At 52.5% G+C, this 23257-nt stretch overlaps 1 protein-coding gene across 2 annotated transcripts; it reads left to right on the top strand.

The window, feature by feature from the left end:
• Window positions 1–2701: 2701 nt before the first annotated feature.
• Window positions 2702–19757, top strand: HHATL (hedgehog acyltransferase like). 2 transcript variants are annotated; one of them, XM_077303749.1, is made up of 14 exons: window positions 2702–2945; window positions 4532–4688; window positions 5765–7160; window positions 9599–9749; window positions 10246–10313; window positions 11815–11928; window positions 12808–13002; window positions 14147–14356; window positions 15788–15959; window positions 16265–16409; window positions 17003–17038; window positions 17564–17765; window positions 18232–18373; window positions 19442–19757. In XM_077303749.1, exons 4-14 carry the CDS (start codon window positions 9644–9646, stop codon window positions 19561–19563), a joined length of 1512 nt encoding a protein of 503 aa, XP_077159864.1. In that variant the 5' UTR covers window positions 2702–2945; window positions 4532–4688; window positions 5765–7160; window positions 9599–9643; the 3' UTR covers window positions 19564–19757. The 2 variants fall into 2 exon arrangements, with proteins under 2 accessions (XP_077159864.1, XP_077159863.1); XM_077303748.1 differs by lacking the exon at window positions 4532–4688.
• Window positions 19758–23257: the final 3500 nt, after the last annotated feature.

Below are 23257 nucleotides of genomic sequence, written 5' to 3' on the forward strand. Positions count from 1 at the left end.
AAACTAAAAACTGGGGACCCTAGAATGAGAGAGACAGACTGTGACAACATGGACCTCTACTGACATTTCTATTGATGCAATGTTAAAAGAAGCCCCCGAGTTTTATTTAGATATCATACGACATTTGCTGTGGAGCCAGGAGATCCGGGGGTTGGCTGGCAGCCAGGCAAGGGATGTTCGGAGGTGGTCTGCCATTGCCTGCCTCTGCGTCATGCCCCCTAGTGTTCCTTGGAGGAACTGCCACATGAATCTTAAGCGGTCTGCAATCCAGATACTAGGCGTGGTTGGCCCTGCTGAGCTTCCTAGCTCTGTCAGGATCAGGCTTGCCCCCTAGTGGTGGGGTGTGGAATGGTGCCAGCAGGTGCTAGAAGAAATCCCAACTTTGCCATCCACGTAGACCTCACCTCAACTTTGCAGAGGTCTCTTAAAGGATCGCAGAACAACAGGTTCCAGAAAGTCCACAAGAACAATGGAGCGATGCATTTGCACACGTGTGGGTGTTTGTTTTGGACGTTGGCAGAGCCCCAGCTGCAAGGAGACACACAAGTGTTCCATGAAAAAATCAAACATCGGGAGAAGATTCGCTCTGTTTTATCTTTACAATATTCATTGGCCAGGTGCCGGCAGGGCTGCAGCCTGGGCCGAGAGAGCGACCTTGGAAAGGCTGCATGCCCCTGCCGTTTCTGGAGCCGGCCTTTGAAATCAGACTCCGGCTTGGCTTGTGCTCTTCGGAGGAAAGAATGCCGCCCCCACAGAACAAGGGGGGAGAGTGGCTGCAATCGCAAATCCGCACCCGGCAGGAGAGCTGCCAGGACACTATTTATACCCACTTCTGTTCACAAGAAGGGCAGAAGGTTGCGGGGGGGGGTGCACAGGCACGGATCGCTTTAAAAGGCGATTGGGCAGCTTCAGGGAGGAGAGGGACATCCATGGCGGCCAGCCATGCGGATTAAAGGGAGTCTCCAGGTTCTGCATCCCACAGCCAAGGGGCAACCTCAGGGAAAGGTCTCAGGCCAGGCCTCTCTGCCCTGTGGCTGGCCCTGCAGAGGAGCTGGCTGGCCCCTGGGTGAGACGGGAGGCTGGACTGGAGGGACCCTCCTTGGTCTGATCCAGCAGGGCTCTTCTGAGGGTCTTCTCAGGGGAAGGCCTCGGCCTCTCTGCCCTGTGGCTGGCCCTGCAGAGGAACTGGCTGGCCCCTGGGTGAGACGGGAGGCTGGACTGGAGGGACCCTCCCTGGCCTGACCCAGCAGGGCTCTTCTGAGGGTCTTCTCAGGGGAAGGCCTCGGCCTCTCTGCCCTGTGGCTGGCCCTGCAGAGGAGCTGGCTGGCCCCTGGGTGAGACGGGAGGCTGGACTGGAGGGACCCTCCTTGGTCTGATCCAGCAGGGCTCTTCTGAGGGTCTTCTCAGGGGAAGGCCTCGGCCTCTCTGCCCTGTGGCTGGCCCTGCAGAGGAACTGGCTGGCCCCTGGGTGAGACGGGAGGCTGGACTGGAGGGACCCTCCCTGGCCTGACCCAGCAGGGCTCTTCTGAGGGTCTTCTCAGGGGAAGGCCTCGGCCTCTCTGCCCTGTGGCTGGCCCTGCAGAGGAACTGGCTGGCCCCTGGGTGAGACGGGAGGCTGGACTGGAGGGACCCTCCCTGGCCTGACCCAGCAGGGCTCTTCTGAGGGTCTTCTCAGGGGAAGGCCTCGGCCTCTCTGCCCTGTGGCTGGCCCTGCAGAGGAACTGGCTGGCCCCTGGGTGAGACGGGAGGCTGGACTGGAGGGGACCCTCCCTGGCCTGACCCAGCAGGGCTCTTCTGAGGGTCTTCTCAAGGGAAGGCCTCGGCCTCTCTGCCCTGTGGCTGGCCCTGCAGAGGAACTGGCTGGCCCCTGGGGGAGACTGGAGGCTGGACTGGATGGACCACTGGTCTGATCCAGCAGGGTTCTTCTGAGGTCCTTATCAGGGGAAGATCCATTGTTCATGAATGTATATAAATTGGTTTTTTCCCCCAGGGTTTCTCAGTTATAGTTCTGCCCCTTGTCCCACCATGCTGATCTCACTCTTTTCCGCTGCTCCAGACAGACGAACGCTCTATCTCGACCTACCCCGCAAGGCTGTTGCGTGGATGGTGCCCCCCCAGGCCAAGCTGCTCACCTTGCCACGACCCCTGTGAAAGGTCATTCCGACCCTCAAAGGTGTCCTGACTCCCAAGTTGAGAACCATCAGTCCAGGGGGCACAACCCACACCAGACCCCAGCCGAGCACCTGTTGCCTTTCAGTGCGCATCAAAGGGGCTTTACTGATAGTTCTCATTATAATTCCAATTCTGGTTTCTGGGGCTAAACCTTCAGGGTCGGCCTTTGCTCAGAGGACACCCTGAACCCCCGACACAACCTCCCCCATTTTAGAAAAAGAAAAACGGAGTCCTTCCTACTGAATCAAAGACTCTGCTGGCGATTCCTGGGTCTCTGTGCCTGGCTGTGCCCCATTCCCAATTGTCCCTCAGCACGGCCATTGTATGCCTTCACAATACCCTCCATTGTGCTTTTTTGGCTGTGGAAGAGTCAGACCAGCCTGTAGCTTAGGTTACCGCTCTGTCCACGCTGCTCCCTTCCGGTTTTCTCCTGCCCTGCTTCTGTTCCCCCGTCCCTTTGCACCCCGTTCAGATGCCCACCTGCAGAAACGATTTTATCCCCCGCAAAGTGAACAGTGGCAGACAGCGTGTTGACCCCTTGGGTGCCGGAGATTAGCAACACTTGGCCCACCAGGAGACGCCCGGCCCTCCTGCCCGCTCTGAAGTGGGTGGTGGAGCTCCAGGACGAGGCAGGACAGCTGGACTCCCCAGTGAGGAAACAGAAGCAGCATGCTTGGTCTGGAGTTTCGGGAGGGGAGCAAAGCAAAAGAGGAAGGAGATGGATCGAACTGCACCAAGGCACCAAGAGAGAGGATCCGTTGGGGAGATGTGAGGTACGTTTGCCATGGGCAGAACTTTGGACAACTTTGGGTCCACTGACAACATATTGAAGCCTACAGCGATACTGGGGCCCCCTTCCGAGGTTGTTGGATATGCGAAATCTGTAGTGTGCATGCTTGAACAGAATATGGGGAATGTCCTGCAGGGGGCATTGGGGGGAGATGTGTAGTTAGCATATTTAGGTCAGGAACTTCCTGATATTTTTCTAATACTCTCCTCCCACATCCTGATGGACTCTGTTGGAGACTTCCTGCTCATTTGAGTGCACTTCCTACCTGCTTGCCCCCAGAACAAATTGAATGACCGCAGCCAACAGTTAGACAGTTAGGAATCTCTCTCCTCTCTCTTTTCTACACAAAGTTTCTTAATAAAACCGTTTTATTCTTTTAAGCACCCTGGTGCTGTTGAATCTTGCACACTATAGATTGTGTACATCCCAACGGGGGCGTTATCTGCTCTCCTGCTGAGAGACTGGTTGTTAGGGTTTGGTGGGACTTGGAGATCTCCTGGAATTTCAACTCATTTCAACAGTACAGGGATCAGTTCACCTGGAGAAAATAGTGGCTTTAGAGGGGGGGGCTAGCGGGTATTTACAGATGCCCCTCTCTTCTTCTCCAAGCTGGACCCCCAAGTCTCTAGGTATTTCCCATCCCAAAGTTGGTGACCTTAGTAAATAGAAGCCTGGGGGGCAACTGGCCAGGGAGGTGGGCAAGGGGGTCCGGCTTCTCTCTCCCTTTCCCGCAGTCTGCAACCTCCAAGTTCTGCCTCCAACCTGGCGGGGTTCCCAGTTTTGTCCTGGAGCAGAGTCCTTAACTGGGCGATTCAATGCCTCTTGACTTGGAACTCATCCCACCAAAGAGATGTGGTCTCCAGTTAAGGTTGCCAGCCCCCCCCCTTCCCCCAGCCACCAGCAGGGGACAGAGGGCAGGGTTACCAGTTCCAGGTTGGGAAACTCTAGGGGCTTGGGGGACAGCCTGGGGAGGACAGGGCCCTCAGTGGGGCACAAGGCCACAGAGCCCACCCCCCAAAGCAGCCATCTTCTCCAGGGGGCACCGTCTCTGTAACGCATGAACAGATGAAGCTGCTTCCGACTGAATCAGGCCTGACCTTACTCCCATCCAACCGAGGTCGGTACCTGTGAAGACAACGGGGACCTGGCAGGGTGGGCCTTCTCTCCCGCTGAGTTCTCCCCCAAACCTCCAGGAATTTCCCAGCCCTGATTTGGCAACCTCAGTTCCTGCGGCAGGTTGTAAGCGGAGACACGGGGGAGCGCAGGAAGCCCTCCGTCCGGCGCATCTGGGACAATCTGCCCGGCACCTCCTTGCCAGTCGTTTCCCGTCCAAGAGCCCAGGAAACGGTGCCCGGGAGTTGACTCAGCAACTTTCCGCCAACAAGGGCTGTTCAGCATGTCTGTTGGCAGACGGGCAGCTCCTTCACTGTCAGCGTTAGTTTTCGGGATGAGGGAAGGGAGGGTTTCGGGGCTGTTCGGGGCTTTTGAAAAACAAAATAGCAAGCAATGAGAATGCATCGTTCAATTTCAATTCCGCAAACGCACCCGTTTTCCGCCCCCTTTTCAAAGCCGCCTCTCTGCATTGGGAGATTTTATGGGAAGGAGCCAGGCTGAGAGAAGAGAACTCGAAAGCAGGGTTGCCATTCCCCGGGCAGGGCCTGGTGAGCTTCGGGGATTGATCACATATCAGGCTGCCTTCTGCTAAATCAGGCATTGATCCCTCCAGGTCAGTAATGTTTATTCAGACTGGCAGCTGCTCTCTGGGGTCTCGGGGGGGAGGTCTTCCACATCATGGACTGCCTGGTCCAGCTGGGTGGCTTAGGGCTAGTCACAGTCCTGTTAGAGCTGTTCCTACAGAGCAGTTCTGTCAGAGCTCTCTCAGCCTCACCTCCCTCACAGGGTGTCTGTTGTGGGGAGAGGAAGGAAAGGCGATTGTCAGCCTCTTTGAGATTGAGTAGAGAAAAGCGGCATATAAGGACCAACTCTTCCTCTTAGCTGGAGATGCCAGGGATTGAACTTGGGACGTTCTGCATACCAAGCAGATGCTGCCCCACTGAGCTGCAGCCCCTCCCCAGTAAAATTAAAGCTGCTTTCCAGAGGAGGAAAACTCCTGGAGATTAGGGGTTGGAGAAGGAACTTCATGGGGTAGGATGCCAAAGAGCCCCCCTCCCAACCAGCCAATTTCTCCAGGGGAACTGACTCTGTAGTCTGGAGAGGAGCTGGAATTCCAGTCTGGCATTCCGACTACAGCCTGGAGAAAATGGCTGCTTTGGAGGATGCCCCCGTCCCCGTCCCCAGACATTTCCAACCCTTAAGTTTGCCATCCTGAAAGAGATAGCGATTTAGGTGTGGTTTTTGTCTTGTGTAATCCTCCGGGCCAGTTCACCCCCACCCACACACCTACACACATACTATTTATATAGGAATATGCAAGATCTGCAGTGTGCATAACTGAGCAGCATATAAAGAGTGTCCTGCAGGGGGCGTCAGAGGAGATGTGTATTTCGCATAGTTAGATTGGAAACGTCCTGGTATTTTTCAAGCAGACTTTTCCTGTGTCCCGATTGGCTCAGCTGGGGACGTCCTGCTCCTTTCAGCACACTTCCTCCCTGCTTGCCTCCAGAACAGTGGTTGTGCACGCATAAGTTAGAACAATTTGTTAGGACTTTTCTCTCTCCTCTTTCTGGTTGTTTCTCTTCTGAAGAAAACTATTCTATTATTTTAATCGGCATGGTGTTTGGCTCCTTTGCATATTTAAACTCTGCCAACAGCTGACACGTTTTACTTTGCCTTTTTCTGCAGGGCAACCCCATTACCGATCCACAATGGCCAAGAGCAGAGCAACAGCTGATCCCCAGCTATTGGATTTCTCAGCCAGGATCACAACTTCCCCTTTAAATCGAGTCTTTTCAGCTCTTCGGCTCCCTCCAGCCCAGCATCCCCTTCAGTTGGCAGAAGAAGGGAACGGCCGAGCCAGGAATTCCTTTCTCCCAAGAAATTGCCCCTTCTAGGGCTCCTTCTGTGCCCTCAGTTTTCGCCCGTGCTGCTGAGCCGAAAATTTGCTTCCTTCACTGGGAGGCCCAGAGCAGGTGTCTCAAAGTGGGAGAGTTTGCTGCAGCCTCTTCCTCCGCTGGGGCCACCTGGGAGCTTGAAGGGTCTGCACAGGTTTGTCGTGTAGATGTCATTTCCTGCTTCCAAACAGTCAGGCTGCAGAGCGAGGAGGCCAGGGAACCGAAGGGTCAATGGAAGATCTTGCTGGGGTCACCTTGTCCTCCTCCGGGGTCCCCGTGGAACTGGAAAGAATCTCCCGGTTTCTCTTGCGGACACGATTTAACACTTCTAAGTGATCCGGCTGTTGTAGGGCAGCCCTACTGTCCGAATAGGTTTGTAGTTTCGTCCCTGCCTCCTTCTCCTCCGGGGCCACCTGGGAACTCGGGGGGGGGGGGGGGCCACGAACAATGTCCAAAATCCTCACGTTAGTTACTGCTTCCAATCCAGCTGGCCGCTGCAGGATAATGCCACAAAGGGTCCCTGGAGGAGTTTTGTGGGTCTGCTGCTGCCGCCTCCACTTCTGGGGCCACCCTGGAGCTTGAAGGGCCCAATGCCCAAGTTCCTGCAGCAGGCCGTGCGCCAACGTGATTTATCGCTTGCAAGCCATGCTCCCGTCCCGAGAGGCGGACAGCTTCCAGCAAACGTGTCGTCCCAGGGTGCCATTTAATACCGCCGACCCAGAAGCCGGAGCTCGGTCCAGATCGAGAAGTGGCGAGGGAACGGATACCCAGAGTGCCTCGTGCCGGTTGGGCGCCCCAGAGCAGCTGGCATTCCCCGTCCCTCGGCTGTTGCCCTGGATTAAGTTTGGCGGCGGCTGCTGCTGCTGCTGCTGCTGCGGATCGTCTTCGGCAGCCACTTTGACAGGCAGCTCCTGGACCGGCCCCCCTCTCTGCAGCACGGTTCCGAAATAAAATATCTGCAGCCTCTTGCTGGCTGCTAAACGCACACCAGGGAACCTGCCCAGGAGGGACACCCAAAGGCCAGTGACTTCGGAGCGCCCCTGGACCAGGCGCCTCGGCTTGATGACTTTATAAAGTTTGAGCTGCCCCAGTTGTGCAGAGAGAGCACCCTCCGGGACCCTGCTCTCACCCCCTCCCCTTGCCCCTCCATCCTGGGACTGACTACAACTCTGCCGGCTCTTCTCCAGGTCAGTGCAAGGGAAGTGCATGCTAAGGGGGGAGGGGGGGTGAACCCCTCGCCCAGGTGAACACCTCAAGCGACCCCCCCCCCACCCCATTTCTCTTCACAACTTGGCCACGCTGGTGCTTTATAGACAGACGTGTGGCCTGTGCAGCTTGCCGGAGTCTCCTCCGCACTGAGCTGGCTCAAGCAGCCGCACTCCTTGCAGAAGAGGCCGAGGGTTTCCACTCAGGGCGAGGACATGAGTTTGCCATGCAAGCGTGGACCGGCAGCACGGCTCCCAAGTGCCTCTAGCACATGATGTGCAGGTGTATTGCAGCAGACTGGAGAACGGGCAGGGCTCTCGCGTCTGTGCCGCGACTCACACGGCTGCCTCCCTCTACGGTCGGGGCACCTCGGAAGGAGCCGTCCCAGAGCTCTCCGTGCGATCGCATTGCCGGCAGCTGCAGAGAGAGCACTTGCGAAGCTAAAATTGGAAAGCACGGCTGCTTTGCAGCTGATCGGGTGGCCCGGCCCGGCCAGCCTCCCCCCCTACCCCGTCCCAACTCTCCCCAGCCGCGGGGGCACTGCTGAGTGCACTTTAAGTGCTTTGTGCACCGTTGAGCATCTCCCTCGCTCCCCTGAAAAATGCTCCTTCCAAGGAAGAGCAGGGCCACAGCAAAGGTTAGCCAGGAGTGTTTCTTTGCAGAGGCATCCTTGGGGAGAGAAAAGATCTTGATGGGGAGGGTGCCTGGAAAATCGGTGTGGGGGGGGGGCATCATGAAATGGCAGCACTGATAGGTAGGGTTGCCAGATCCAGGCTGGAGGATTCCTGGAGATTTGGGGACAGAGAATGGGGTGCAGAAAAGAAAAGCTGGCTTTTTATGCCCCACCTTTCACTCCCCGAAGGAGTCTCAAAGCGGTGCCTTTCCCTTCCTCTCCCCACAAGTCTGTGAGGTAGATGGGGCTGGAGGAGCTCCAAGAGAAATTGTTCTGTGAGAGGAGCTCTGAGAGAACTGGGACTGGCCCAAGCTCACCCAGTTGGCTGCAAATGGAGGAGTAAGGAATTAAAGCTGGTTCTCCAGATTAGAAGCCACTGATCTTAGCCCTTAAACCCCTGCTGGAATGGATCTATTTATTGTATGTGGCATGTGTGCAATGTAGCCAGGGGATCCTACGATTGTCTGGCTGCCAGGAAGAGGCGTTGGGGGGGGGGGGTATGCCGTAGCCTGCAAAGTACTTCCAAATGGCACAACCCTGGTGTCTCTTGGAGGTCTCCCATCCAAGCTCTAGCCAGGGCCGATCCTGCTTAGCTTCTGAGATATGAGGGGACCGGGCTGTCCTGGGGTGGCCAAACTGTGTCTCTCCAGATGTCCATGGACTACACGTCCAAAGAAAGGAGAATCAAGTCCCTACTTCCCCCCCCACCCCCCCCCACAAGTTCTTTACTTTATTGGCCAGCCAATTTTGCTTAATATGCTGAGACACAGCTTGAGTCCAGTGGCGCCTTTAAGAAATAAAATAAACAAATTTCGGTGTGTGCGTGCACACAAAAGCTTGTACCCAGAATTAAACTTTGTCGGTCATCAAGGTGCCCCTGCACCCAAGCCTTGCTCTGCTGCTTCCGACCAACGCAGCTGAACCAACGTGGCTGAAGAAGTGTGCTTGCACGTGGAAGTCCTACCCAGAATAAAATGTGGTGGGTCTTAAAGGTGCCCCTGGGCTCACGTTTCCTTCTGCTGCTTCAACATGGGGACCCACCTGGATTCATAGAGGGAAGCCGTCCACACGTGACCTAGACTTTCATGTTCTTTGTGGTTCATCTCCCTCCGGGTCGACCCAAACATCTCAGGCAGGCTTCCTCAACCGGGGTTTCTTGATGACCCTGGAAGGTTTCCCAATTGGGTGGGAGTTAATTCATTTCTGCTGCTACTCATGGAGTAGCAATTCCCAGAATCCTTTGTTTCCCAGCCAGTTTTTGGACAGGTGGACATAAAGTTGTCGGCATGGGAGGAGGGGGGAATGAGGAGACATGCTAAAGTGGAGTGTTGGAGAGGCCGAGGCTGGCTTAGGGGCAAAAGTCTATGGTAGAAACGGCTTCACATCATAGAGTTTTGCCCCCGTGCCAGAGCGTCACCCTCTTCCAATGACCCCAATGTGCCAACGTAACTTTTGAGTGATGGTGGCATGTCAGGTGAATTTGTGGCATTCTACTGGGTTGGGGGGGTTCACCCAGAAATCAGAGGACCCCTGGCTGGGCCAGAGGACCTGGTAAACCTAGGTGGACATCTCAGGGTACCTTTCTCCGGTGAGGGAAATGTTATAATCTGTATGGTGCATTTGTTAAGGGCACAAATACGTTATGCGTGACATTGATTCAGAGCACAAAACGGCTGGAATGATTCCTACTGCGAGTAGCCACAGCCCAGGCACTGATGCATTTCTTCCTCCTTTCTCCCTTCACAGATCGTGATCCCTTGGAGTTGGCACCTGTGGGGGTGACCCTGGAAAATGGGCATTAAAGCTGCTCTACCCAGTTACGAACTGGGCCTGTACGCTCTCGTGGTGTTGTGCGCCATCCTTTACAGCGGCCACGACATCTTCGAAACCTCTCGAGGTAATTGAATTAGAGGGGAGGGGTGCTTTGAATGGAATGGGGCCAGATCAAAGACAGGGATCTCCCCCCACCCCCACCCCCACCCCCACCCCCACCCCAAGGACAGTGGTCCGGGTTGCACAGTGTTTTAAATCAGCCAATGTTCAGAGAGTAACCATGCGGACCTGCAACAGAACAGCTTGTTGTCGTGGTTAAGAGCAGCAACCTCTAATCTGGAGAACTGGGTTTGATTCCTCCTCCACATGCAGCCAGCTGGGTGATCTGGAGCCAGTCCCAGTTCTCTCAGAGCTCTCTCAGCCCCACCTCCCTCACAGGTTGTCAGTAGTGCAGAGAGGACAGGAAAGGCGACTGGAAGCCGCTTTGAGCCTCCTTCGGGTAGTGAGAAGCGGGGTACAAGAAAACAGCTCTTTCGCTGGATTTGAACCCAGTTGCTTTCTCCGTTCCCTGCTTAACCCTCTACTGGGTTTATGCGGCGTTGCTGACATTTCTTTTTCAGAAAGCATGAACCGAAAGACCTTCCGAGAGAACATTAGACCAGGATGGCATTACTTTGGCCGGAAAATGGTGAGTGACACAGAGCCCCCCCCCCCCCCTATGGGCAAATCATTTTAAAAGCACAGGGAATGCCAGAAGTGAAATGAACACCTGCCAACATCCCACTTTTGTGAATATTAGTGTCCTGCTCACAACGGGGGAACAGGACATGAGCCGAACCAGCCCCTACTGGCTCAAGCATTCTAATCTGTATTGAAAACAATGCTTGCTGGTTACTATCATTATATTATCCCACGTGATGGACTGAAATCACATATCAGCAAGTTAAACATTGTGGAATAGTCTTTGTCATATATAAACATATGTATATATTCTTTCAGTGGTTTTCTCATGTGTTCCTTCATCTCTCCATTTTTGCTCTCTCTCTCTCTCTCTCTCTCTGACACTTACTTGTCGATGCTGGTTGTGCCATAATTCTTAATGGGTTGGGTCTTTTCCAGACCTTTTCCCTCCCCATGCTTATTCTCTATCAAGTGGGGGTAGTACGGCAGAAAGCAGGGAGCCCCAAGTTCATCAATCTGAGCAGGCCAATGGCTCAACTAAAGGCATGCAAAATTTAACCCATCCCTGGGGGAAGCTGCCTGTAAGAATGTCCTGGTCTGTGCTGAGTTACTGAGGTGCAGCCAGGTGGGTTGAACGGAATGCCTCAGGCAAGCAGGAGTCCAATAGAGATTGTTCAGGATTTTGCCGTGTCCGTGACGGGGCCTGCTCGCAGTTGACAGCGGAGGATGTGGGGCTTTCATGAGCTCTCTTCCCGGAATATTTTATGAGTGACTCTCGTTTAAAAGACATCCTCGTTGAATTCCTGTGTAAGCCTTGTAGCGGCTGAGAAAAGACTGGAGTTACTCTTTTCTTTACCCAAAGAAACGAGGGGCTGCTTTGAAATATCCAGCATAGAATCCTAGAATCCTAGAGTTGGAAGGGGCCTCCTGGGTCATCTAGTCCAACCCCCTGCACTGTGCAGGACACTCACATCCCTCTCGCTCATCCACTGTCACCTGCCACCCCCTTAAGCCTTCGCAGAATCAGCCTCTTGGTCAGATGGTTCTCCAGCCTCTGCTTAAAGATTTCCATTGTGGCATGTGTTTAGAAAGGGGGACTTCAGCAAGTAGGTGTCTCTGGCAGCTGTCCCCGCTGCTGGAATGGGTAACGCCTTTCAAAAGGCTTAAGACTGGGTTGCCAACTCCAGGTTGGGAAATACCTGGAGAGTTTGGAGTCAGTGCCTGTGAAGTATGGAGTTCAGGAGGGGAGAAACCTCAGCAGGGTATTGTGCTATAGACACCCCCTCTAATACCTCCCTTTTGTATCATCCAGACCCATTGTAATTTCATGAGATCTCCAGGCCATGCCTGGAGGTTGGCAACCCTTGACAGCAATGATGGCTGTTTCAAAAGATATGAAATTGCTTTGGTGCTGATGTTATTTATTAAATACTTATTTAACTATTAGATTATTTATCAAACATAGTCTGGTTTGCCGGTGAGCAATTAACCCTTAGCGTCTCTTGCAGGACACAGCTGATTTCGAATGGGCTATGTGGTTCACTTCCTTCAGGAACTTCATCATCTTCGCCCTCTCGGGCCACGTCCTGTTTGCCAAGATCTGCTCCATGACCGCGCCTCAGGTATGCGCCTTGCCCGCCTCTTTAGAGACAGATGCTCCTTCAGCCAGAAGCAGAAAAAATCCGGAAGCCAGGAGCACCTTAAAAGCTAACAAACTTTGAGGCAGGGCAGGAGCATTTGTGAGTCCCTGCTCACTTCTTCAGATACAGCGAGAACATGAGTCCCCTCTGTCCTTATATCTCAAAGTTGGTGGATTTCCATTCTGCACGCCTTCCATGGAAATAGCTCAAGGTGGGCGGGCGTGTCAGTCTGTCCGCAGCGGTAGGAAAGAGCCAGAGTCCAGGAGCACCTCCAAGCCCAACAAAATCTGTGGCATGGGAAGAGCATTTGTGAGTCACTGCTCACTCCTTCAGCTGCATCTGAAGAACCGAGCAGTGACTCAGGAAAGCTCCTCCCCTGCCACAGTCTCTTTTAGGCTTGAAGCTGCTCCTGGACTTTGGCTCTTTCCTACGGCTGCGGACAGACTAACACGCCCGCCCACCTTGAGCGATCCGAAGAAGTATTAGGCAAGGAGAACAGCACCCCCTGGTGCCCGTCTCTAAATAAAGTGGCATGAATTGTTCTATCTCGATGTGCCGCATAAAATTGCCATGTGAAGTATACAACACAGGAATGATATCATCTGCATTATCAAAACAGCAGGATTTCTTTTTAATGACGGGGTCCAGGAAGAAGGTGGCAGGAGTGGGAACTGAGGGCCTAAGCACACATTATGTCCTGCTGCTCCAGGCCACCCCGTTTGTCCACCTGATTCGCTCTAAACTGAAAAACAAACTTTTCTTCTCGGCTGGGGTTCTTGTCAAGCAATAGAATTCCTCGTGGGTAGCCTATTGCTGAAAGAGATGGATAGTTGAATGAAATTTTGTTTTCTCTCCCTGCAGCATCGGGCTGCGACTTACATGGTGTACGGGGTAGTAGCTGTGTTCGGCACACTGGGGGGCACGTACCTGATGATCGTCCTCGTGCACTGCTTGGTGCTCTACACGGTCGCGCTGGCTAAGCAGAGGTGGTTGTGCTTCGTCGCCGGGCTTTGTAGCCTGGCATCCTTCAAGGTGGAGCCCTTCAGCACCTGGCAGGTAGGTGCATCCCAAGCAGGGCCTCGGTGCAGGCGAAAGCCGCGTCTTAATTCAAATTATCTCGTCAGTCTCCTGCCCTTTCTCTCCCAGAGGTGGCTCCCAATGGGGTGTGTTTTTCTCCTGTTCTCCATTTGGTCCTCAGATCAACCCTGCGAGGTTGGTCAGGCTTGAGGGCGTGCGACTGGCCCGAGGTCACCCTTACAAGCTTCTGGGGCGGATCATGAAAGATGCTCTAGAACTGCTAAACAGCCAAGAGATTCATGCACACTTCTTAAGATGCATGGATTTGGGCGGGTCGTCGTGTTGGTCAAACTGCGGCCCTCCAGATGTCCATGGACTACAATTCCCATGAGCCCCTGCCAGCGAACGCTGGCAGGGGCTCATGGGAATTGTAGTCCATGGACATCTGGAGGGCCGCAGTTTGATTACCCCTGCAACAGGAAAACATCTGAACTTGAATCCAGGGGCACCTCGAAGATCAGCAAGGTGTAGGCGGATTTCTTCACTTTGTTGGTTTTAACGGGGCCAATGGACTCATACTTTATTTATTTATTGTTTCTTGCCCGCCATTCTCATAAGTGGCTCGTGGCGGGTTACAACAGCCTGTGTTAAAAGCCCCATTAAAACCCCATTAAAACACGTCTGGACATTCATCCAATACAGAACAGACTCCAAAACATGTAAAACCCACTAACCCCCCACAAAATCTAGTGCAGGAGTGGGAGGAGGGAGCGCGGATCACACAGTGGGTGCTTATGCTCTTAACACTGGGGGGCCCGTCAGATCTTCCTCGTCACGGCAGCCTCAGACATAGACCTGGCTCAAGAGCTCCGTTTTGCAGGCCCTGCAGGACGCTGAAAGGTTTCTTAAGCAGCAGGTAGGAATCCATCAGGGAAAGGGAGACTATTCGCCACCAGGTCTAGTAGCCTCCAGCCGCAGCTGAGGCAAGATCCGGAAGCGTGGGGATGCGGGATGAGAGTCATGCTTTTGTAGGGTTCATGGGGAGCGTGGGAAGCCCATATTTAAAAACTCACCTTTAAATCGGGGCTATTTGAAGAACTCCCTCTCCAGGGCCGGCAAAGACGAGGCTCTGAAGCAAAAGCCCTTTTCGTGGTATACGTGGTAACTATTCTCTTTTGTCTAGAATGGGTTTGTAACAGGAACTTTTGATCTTCAAGATGTCCTCTTTTACGGAGGAACCGGCTTCAGCATCATGCGCTGCATGAGCTTTGCCCTGGAGAATTGCGACAGGAAAGAAGGGAACTTCTCCATCTTCGCCCTGCTGAAATACAATTTCTACCTCCCCTTCTTTTTCTTCGGGCCCATCATGACCTTTGACCGATTCCACGACCAGGTGGGTTCATGCCTTCACTGACAAGCGTTGGAATTAACTGTGACATCCCCCAAAAGCACCGTCCCCAGCATAGGCCGTGGCTGGGACAGAGAATTCCCTGCCTCCAGCTCCTGTTCCTGCCACCACTCCAAGAGGAAGGAGGAAAAGGCACTGCCATAGGTAGCTCTAGGAATTGCTGGAAACTCTGTGGTTTTACCATAGTGTTTCTGGTGATTCCTAGAATTACCCTGTGCCACGTTCGGTTTTTTGCAGGAAGTAACCCAGCATTGCATGCAATGTTGCAGGCCCCCTCAAGTCTCCCTCCCCAGAACCGCTCACTGGTTGCCAAGTGCGGCCTGTTGAATTTCTGCCTGGCATGCTGCTCTTAAAGGCCAAGGGGCTATCCTACCATTTAAAATTCATATTCCCTTTAGTTGTTAATGGTTTTTAAACACACACCCCTCTCCCAACAATGGCTCAGATTTGCCATTATAGCGTTTGGCAGAGCGGCCGTTGTTTTCCATGTGGCATTTCAACAACCACACCCCTAAGGCCGGTCCTGTTTCTCCAGGGGACCCAAAAACATGAACAGGTTGCCAAACATAGATGGCTCCGAGTCAAAATGGGATTTTAATCCAGCTAAACTCTGCTGGACCCATTCGCTTGTGCCAAGCTACTGACTTCCTGGCTAAGAGCCACCAGCCATTTACTCCAGAGGAATCCTCTTCAGAGCCACCCTGCAATAAGCCAGCCTATGGATGGGGGCCTTGGCTTGGAAAGGCACACAAAGTCCCAGCGGTGAAAAAATCTGGGGCACAGCTAGGGAGGGGGAAAGAGGCTTAAAGGTACCTCTGTGTCCAAATCTCTCCATAAACAGTGTCCTGCCCAGCTTTCGGTCAAGGTGAGGAAATCAAGCATCCAGCAGGCCCTTAGCGGCACAGTTCAAGGTGTCCTCCTGACCCATAAAGCCTTCAGGTTGCCAACAGACCTGGAGGAAAAGGCTGTGGACCCCTAATAATATGTGGAAATGAGCAGGTTTAGCTTTCCTCAGCATGGAAAGGACCAGTCAATAAGACCCCATTAAGCCTCTCCTAAGGACTTTGTCTTGAAAAAGCGAGCTGAGTTCAAGGGGCAGATCCAGGGTCAGGGGAGAGAGCTTGGCTTGCAAAGCAAAAGAAGGCCTGTTCTGTCACAGTCTCCCGAACAAAACACAGTCAGTTAGACTGGTAGGATTATTTCCTTCCCCCCTCTCCCCCCCCCCCAATCCTTTGCATATTTAATCTCTGCCAACAGGGCCAGCCACATGTCAGAATTCCAGAGGTGGACACAGGCCACATGAGCTTTCCCTCTCTCCTTCCGATGACCTTTAGCCCCGCGTGCCCTGTTATGCACGCCCCGTGGACTCCAAGCGGCACCTGCCCCGTTCACCTCCTTTTCTGTTGTTGGCCACAGATCCATGTCAGTGACCTGCAGCGGAAACAGAACGAGATGTGGTACATCCACCTCCACGCGCTTGTCCACCTCGTGGCCGTTGCGGCCGTGGATGTCTTTTTCCATTACTTCTATATCCTGACCATTCCTTCGGACATGAAGTTTGTGCACCGCCTCTCCGACTGGGCACTGGGTAAGCAGTCATGTCTGAACACTCCTGGTGGGCCTAGCCCCCGTCCCTGAGGAATCTAACCTGCATTGACCTGCCTGAGAAGATGACGCCCTTGCTTCCCTTCCCTTCCCTTCCCTTCCCTTCCCTTCCCTTCCCTTCCCTTCCCTTCCCTTCCCTTCCCTTCCCTTCCCTTCCCTTCCCTTCCCTTCCCTTCCCCCTTCCCCTTCCCCTTCCCCTTCCCCTTCCCCTTCCCCTTCCCCTTCCCCTTCCCCTTCCCCTTCCCCTTCCCCTTCCCCTTCCCTCCCTCTTTGTATTTCCTCCGACAGCTGGCTTGGCTTACTCCAACCTGGTGTACGACTGGGTCAAAGCAGCAGTGATGTTCGGGGTCGTCAACACCATCGCGAGGTTGGACCACCTGGACCCGCCTCAGCCCCCCAAGTGTATCACCATGCTCTACGTCTTTGCAGAAACGTGAGTGTCCACGGCTGCAGGCAGGGTGGTCAGCCAGAACTTTAGAGAAAGGTACAGAAAGTTATCAGAGGCATGTCTGGAGGCAGGCAGACAGACAGACAGGCAGGCAGGCAGATAGATGTGAATCAGACATGAGGTAGTGGTCCCAGTTTAATTTTTAAAGTGGATGTGTCTTACGTTGGCAGAGTCCAAATGTGCCAAGAAAATGGCAGCACCAGGCTGCTTAAAAAATAGTTTTATTAAGAGAAACAAACTTTGTACAGAATGGAGAGAGAGGGGGCTAACTAACCATCTAACTGTTGTTCAGTCTTTCTGTTCTGGAGGCAAGCAGGGAGGAAGTGTGCTCAAAGCAACACTAAGTCTCTAAGTGAACCAATCAGGAGGAAGTGATTTGAAAAATGCTGATTGAAATAGGCTATGTCCCTTCATATTCTGCTCAGCACACAGTGCATATTTTGCATCTTCCCACGCAGATATAAGTGCTTGTATGCGGGGCTTCTGTGTAAATGCCAGAGAGGGAGTCATGATCCAAGACCAATGAATGAAGAAAACCTATGAGATTTCTTTTTTAAATGTTCCTTTTTGTCCTGCAGGCACTTCGACAGAGGAATTAACGACTGGCTATGCAAGTAAGCCTGCCCCTCGATGTCTTTTTCCTTTCCTTGGGTCCTCAGCCTCTGCTTGTGAGACGGGAGACATGCATGATTAGGCCTGAAGAATTTCTAGGATGGTTGCCTCTCTAGGAATTGCTGGAAACTCTTTGATACAAGCTGTTGAGTTCCGAACAATTCCTAGAGAAGCCTGAGACCACCAATGGCTGCTTTTTAAATTTTTCAACTAGATGGCCTGGGTGGCCCCTTCCCTCTGAGTCTAGTTCAACCGTGGAAGGGGCTGCCGGAGGAGGTGGGGAGCTCCCCCTCACTGGCCGTCTTCAAGCAGTGGCTGGACAGAGACTTATCCTGGGTGCTTGAGGCTGATCCTGCACTGAGCAGTGGGTGGGACTAGATGGCCTCCATGGCCCCTTCCCACTCTGGGATTCTGTGATGACTCCGCTATTTTTTACAACTGTGGGGAAACATCTTCACCTGAAACCTCTACCTTTAAAAAGCCTACTGACAGGAGATGGTTGTCTGCTTTTGCTTTCTGACTCCCAGGTATGTCTATGATTATATTGGTGAGAACCACGACAGCATCTTGAAGGAGCTCCTTGCGACAATCTCCACCTTTGTGGTCACCACCCTGTGGCTGGGGCCCTGCGAAATTGTTTACATCTGGTCCGTCTGCAACTGCTTTGGCCTCAATTTTGAGCTTTGGGTACAGAAGTTCTTTCAGCTGAAGCCGTTTGCGGAGAAGGAGGTGAGACGCACCTTCAAGTCTTGATCTGTTCCAGGCCTTGGCTACTGTGTCCTGTGGCTGGCCCTCCAGAGGAACCAGCTGGTCACAGTCCAAGACCGGATGCTGGACTGGATGGACCACTGGTCTCATCCAGTAAGGCTCTTCTGGTGTTATTATGAGGGCCTCAACTTTGTGGCAGGTTGTCCAGAGAGACTGGTTGGCCACTGTGTGAGACAGGAGGCTGGACTAGATGGACCCCTGGTCTGACCCAGCAGGGCTCTTCTGAGGGTCTTAGGAAGGACTCGGCCTCTGTGCCCAGCTGTTGGCCCTGCAGAGGAACTGGTTGGCCCCTGGGTAAGATGGGAGGCTGGACTGGATGGACTACTGGTCTGATCCAGCAGGGCTCTATGTTCTTAAAATAATTTTGAGAAGAAATCTTGCCTTTGACCTCTATCAAACTCTAGTCTTGTGCTTCTCTCCTGGGCAGGCCAAGATGTCGGAAGCCATGTCCAGGAGAATCCGAGGCTTCTTTGGAGCAGCTAATTTTTGGGCGATTGTCCTCTACAACATTCTTGCCCTCAACAGCTTGGACTTTGCTCTCCTTGTTTCTCAGAGAATTCTCCTATCAGGTAAAGTTCCTCACAAGATCTTTCATTCCCCTTGGAGTGTCTGAGAAGGCTTTTGTCCTCCAGCCAAACCAAGCAGAGTGTCAGGCTAGAATCTGGGAGACCCGGGTTCGAATCCCTACTCTGCTTTGGAGCTTTGCTGGGTGATCTTGGGCTAATTCAGCCTCTCTCTCAGCCAAGCCTGCCTCGCAGGGTTGTTTTGAAGATAGAATGGAGGAGGAGAAGGCAACAGTGTCAGCCTCTTTGGGTCGAAAGGTGGGTTATTAATGAAGTAAATAACAAAATAATAAAATAAATAATTGCTCACATCTCTAACCTGCTGAAGACCTGCAGCCGTGGCCTACAAGAACTGTTTGGAATAAATGTTGAAAACTTCCCTTTGGCTTCTCCCCCTCCCTTTCTAAGACGCGCCCTTTTTTCTTTGTTCTATCTGTACTGGAGACAAGCAGGGAGGAAGTGTGCTCAAAAGAGCAGGAAGTCTCCAATTCAGCCAATCAGGACACAGAAGGAGACTATTGGAAAAATATCAGGACATTCCTAACCTAACCGTGCTAAATGCATATCTCCTCTGCTGCCCCCTGCGGGACATTCTTCATATGACTTTGACTCATGCCCTCTGCAAATCCTGCATCTTCCCACAACAACAACCACCTAGGGAGGTCGGGTATGACGGTGGGGCGGGCTCAAGAGTTAGTGACTGGCCCATCGTCTCCCAAGCCATGTAGCTCTTGGGGTTCTCTGGAGAGAGGGAAGAATTATTGGACCACTTCAAGCCCATGGTCCAGATCTCGCTCAGGGACTGATTCAGATAGCTGCATCAGTCTGAAGCAGCAAAACAAAATTGGAGTCCCGCAGCATCATTAAGGCCAGCAAAGTGTTGAATCTGGGGATCGGCTTTCAGGGGTGTCTGAAGAGTGGCCCTGCACCCGGAAGCTTCTACCCAGAACTCAAACTTCTTTGACCTTAAAGGTGGACTCAACTTTTTTCCTGGGGGCTGCTCGTTCCTGGCGGGACCCACTAGTATAGACATCTCCTCCCGTCTGACTGTCTCCCCTTCCCTCCGGGCCTCAGGTTTCCCCCTCAGCACCTTATCCATCTGGTTCGTCACCTACTGCGGCGTGCAGCTGATCAAGGAGAGAGAACGGTTCCTGGCCCTCCTGGAGGAGAAGGAAGGCAAGGAGAAGGGCGAGTGAAGCCGCAGAGAGACGGCGCCCACTTCTAAGATGGCTGCCGCTGCTCAGGCTCCTAACAGGCGGGCCAAAGCCACCTTCCGAGTGTTCAGCCCCCGGCCTCAAAGCCGTCCTGCCAGCCGTGTACAAATTCACCTGTTTCATAATATCCTTTTCCCATTTAAATAAAAAAGAATGTTTTTCTATAAGATGTCAAAGCGACTGGTGTGCGTCTGGGTTTCTGTTTCATGAGACCTGTGAAGATGTGAAGCTGCAGTATACTGAATGTTGCCATCAGAAGAAGAAGAAAAGCTGGTTTGTGTAGCCCGCTTTTCACTGCTGGAAGGAGTCTCAAAAAGGTCTACAATCATCTTCCTTTCCTCTCCCCTCAACAGGCACCCTGTAAGATAGAGAGAACTGATCCATGAGAACATATCTGAGAGAATTGTGACTAGCTCACGGTCACTCAGATGGCTGCGGAGGAGAAGTGGGCACTTGACATAGTGGTTAAGAGCAGCAGCCTCTAACCTGGAGAACCGGCTTTGCTTCCCTGTTCCTACTCATGCAGTCAGCTTGTTGACCTTGGGCTAGTCACAGTTCTCTTAGAGCTGTTCTCACAGAGCAGTTCTATCAGAGCTCTCTCAGCCCCACCTATCTCACAGGGTGACTGTTGCGGGGAGAGGAAGGGGAGGGCATTTGTGAGCCGGCTGAGTGACCTTGGGCCAGGTACAAAAAAAGAAGAGCTGGGGGGTTTTGCATTGAAGGAATCTCAAAGCGGCTTCCAATCGCCTTCCCTTCCTCTCCGTACAGCAGACACCATTTTATCCAGAGGAACTGATGCTGGAGATCTGTGGTAATTCCGGGAGCTCTCCCAGTCCCACCGGAAGGCCAGCAACTATTTATCTTTGTCTGTCTCACTGTCCACCTGGAAGTGAGTCAGGGTTGATGGAAACCTTAATGCTTTAGGACAGGGGTAGTCAAACTGCGGCCCTCCAGATGTCCATGGACTACAATTTCCAGGAGCCCCTGCCAGCATTCGCTCCAGTTCAACAGGCATTCGCTGGCAGGGGCTCCTGGGAATTGTAGTCCATGGACATCTGGAGGGCCGCAGTTTGACTACCCCTGCTTTAGGATGCTTAGGTCTGATCCTGCGTAGAGCAGGGGGTTGGACTAGATGGCCTGTATGGCCCCTTCCAACTCTATGATTCTAAACCTCAAGACTTCCGGAAAGGGGTAGCAGCAGACCTGACAGAAAAACCTCCTCCGTTTCTAACTGACGGGGCCAGATCATCCTGAAGCAGTGAAGAACAATCCGGAAGCTTTGTCTTCACTTGGGACACGAAAGACACTAAGGGTTGCCCCCTGGCCAATCTCCTGAGTGAATGGGCTTAAAGGCATGGTGGTGGGGGGGGGGAGAACCTCAGGAATGAATCATTTGTGACCTACTCAATCCCCCGGCCGGCGTGGTTTCTGAGGCACCCATGAGAAGACCCCTGACGATGGAATTCCACACCCTGGTCCAGGAAAGGTGACATGCTCCGTCCGATCCCAAAGTGCCTAAATTTAAACGGGCAGCTGGGCCAGCTGGAATTCCGAGGGAGGCTCTAAACTTAGATGGCCACAGAGCGAGGGAGCCGCCGAAGAGGCTAAGGAGGAGAGCAGACGGGCAGGGGGGTCTCTTGCTGGTGGGCAAGGCCTCTCCCCTTGACGTTAACCTCACCAAGGGCTGATGGGACATTTGCCCCCGAGACAGAATTTAGGTGAACGGTGGCTATTTAAGCCAAAGTCCCTTCACCAAAGTGGCATCTAAATCATTAGTGATTCCTTTGGTGCAAACTGGTAGCAAATAGAAGAAGAGTTGGTTTTATACCCTGCTTTTCACTGCCCAAAGGAGTCTCAAAGGGGCTTATGATCGCCTTCCCTTCTTCTCCTCCCAACAGCCACCCTGCGAGGTGGGGCTGGGAGAGCACTGATCTGGGAGAACAGCACTGTTCAGGGCTGTGACTCACCCAATGTCACCCAGCTGGCTGCATGTGGAGGAAGAGCGGGGAATCAAACCCAGCTGTCCAGATTAGATCTGATACTCATTTTCAGCCTTCCTTTTCTTTTGGCTCAGAACACCCGTAGAGCAGGCCTAGTCAACCTGTGTTCCTCCAGATGTCCATGGACTACAATTCCCATGAGCCCCTGCCAGCGTTTGCTGGCAGGGGCTCATGGGAATTGTAGTCCACGGACATCTGGAGGACCACAGGTTGACTACCCGTGCCGTAGAGCACTCCTTCTGGTCCCTTCGGACTGGAACGGCAGCCACGTAAGCGATCCTTACATCCTCGGATGCAACTGGAGAACTGCAGCAGGGCGGCCCTTTTAAAAGATCCCAAATATATGAAATAAGCAATTTATTAAGCAGAGCTGGAGGCAATTTTTAAAAAGACATTAAAAGGGAACACCTCTTCTCCCTACGGGTCATTCATATGACATATGTACACCATAAGTTAAAAAATTGAAAAATTGAACTGCAGATTGCAGATTGCAGGAAATGTAAGGGCTGCAGATTGCAGATTGCAGGAAATGTAAGGGCTGCAGATTGCAGATTGCAGGAAATGTAAGGGCTGCAGATTGCAGACCCAGGAAATGTAAGGGCTGCAGATTGCAGACCCAGGAAATGTAAGGGCTTTCTACTTTTTGTTATCCCCCTGGTTGAAAAAAAGGATTTTAAATATTTATCTTGTATTTATAATTGTGTGTTATCGTAGTGACCTCTGATGAAAGTCTTATAGCTTGAAACACGTTAGGTCCAAGTTTTTTGTACTTATGGCGTACCTGTTTGACTGGTATGTGTGTTACATCTAGGGAAAAGAAGTGTTCCCTTTGTATGTTTTTAAAAAATACCTTGAGCTCTGTTTATTACATGGTTTATTAAATATAGTTTTACACTTTTCTGTCCCTCCGCCTCTTTGGTTCTCACCTTTTTTCAAATTGTTTGTTGTTTGTTTGTTTGTTTTCTCTTCTTTTCTGTCCCTTTTCGAAGATTAATGAGTCAGGAGGTCAAAATGTTTAGCCCCCTCCGAAGAAGGCAAATGAATACAGATGGGGAAATATAATCCACAGAAGCCGAGAGGATTAAGGGGACAATTTGGGGAAGCTTTGCTAACCCTTTCTTTGCTGGAAGGGACCCTGCAAGAACAGATTGGATAAGACGGGTGGCAGATGTGTCCCTCTGACACCGTGACACCTGAAACGGGAAATACCAGGACCAACCTGCTCCAGGAAAGTTCTCATTCTGGGGATTGGAACGAGGCTGTATGCATTGAGGCAGGGGGGATTGCATGGGGTTACATGCCGGGCCAAATGCATGCCCCTTCCAAGACCCAAGATTTCAAGATGCTTTGGAAAGTAATGTCTCGCTCTGTGTCAGTCTGTATCAATCTATGACATCTCCCTGCCTGTCCGTCATGAATCCTCCCTCCATTCAGGGCCACAAGACTCTTAGATTTGTGCCAGTCACATTACTTGACATTACTTGACACAGGACTCACAAAAACGTGGAAGAATAAAAAACCACAAAGACTCCCCCTGGGCCCCAGGAAACCAGACCTCCTTCCTTCTGTTACGAGGACCATCCAGAGTGTTCTTCCGTTACTCATTCAGCTCTGACTTTGCAGCATATTTTTAGCATGCTAAGCCTTGATCTGGATTTAGGCGAGATGTACATTGT

The sequence above is a fragment of the Paroedura picta genome, chromosome 11 (assembly GCF_049243985.1).
Source record: "Paroedura picta isolate Pp20150507F chromosome 11, Ppicta_v3.0, whole genome shotgun sequence".
NCBI lineage: Eukaryota > Metazoa > Chordata > Lepidosauria > Squamata > Gekkonidae > Paroedura > Paroedura picta.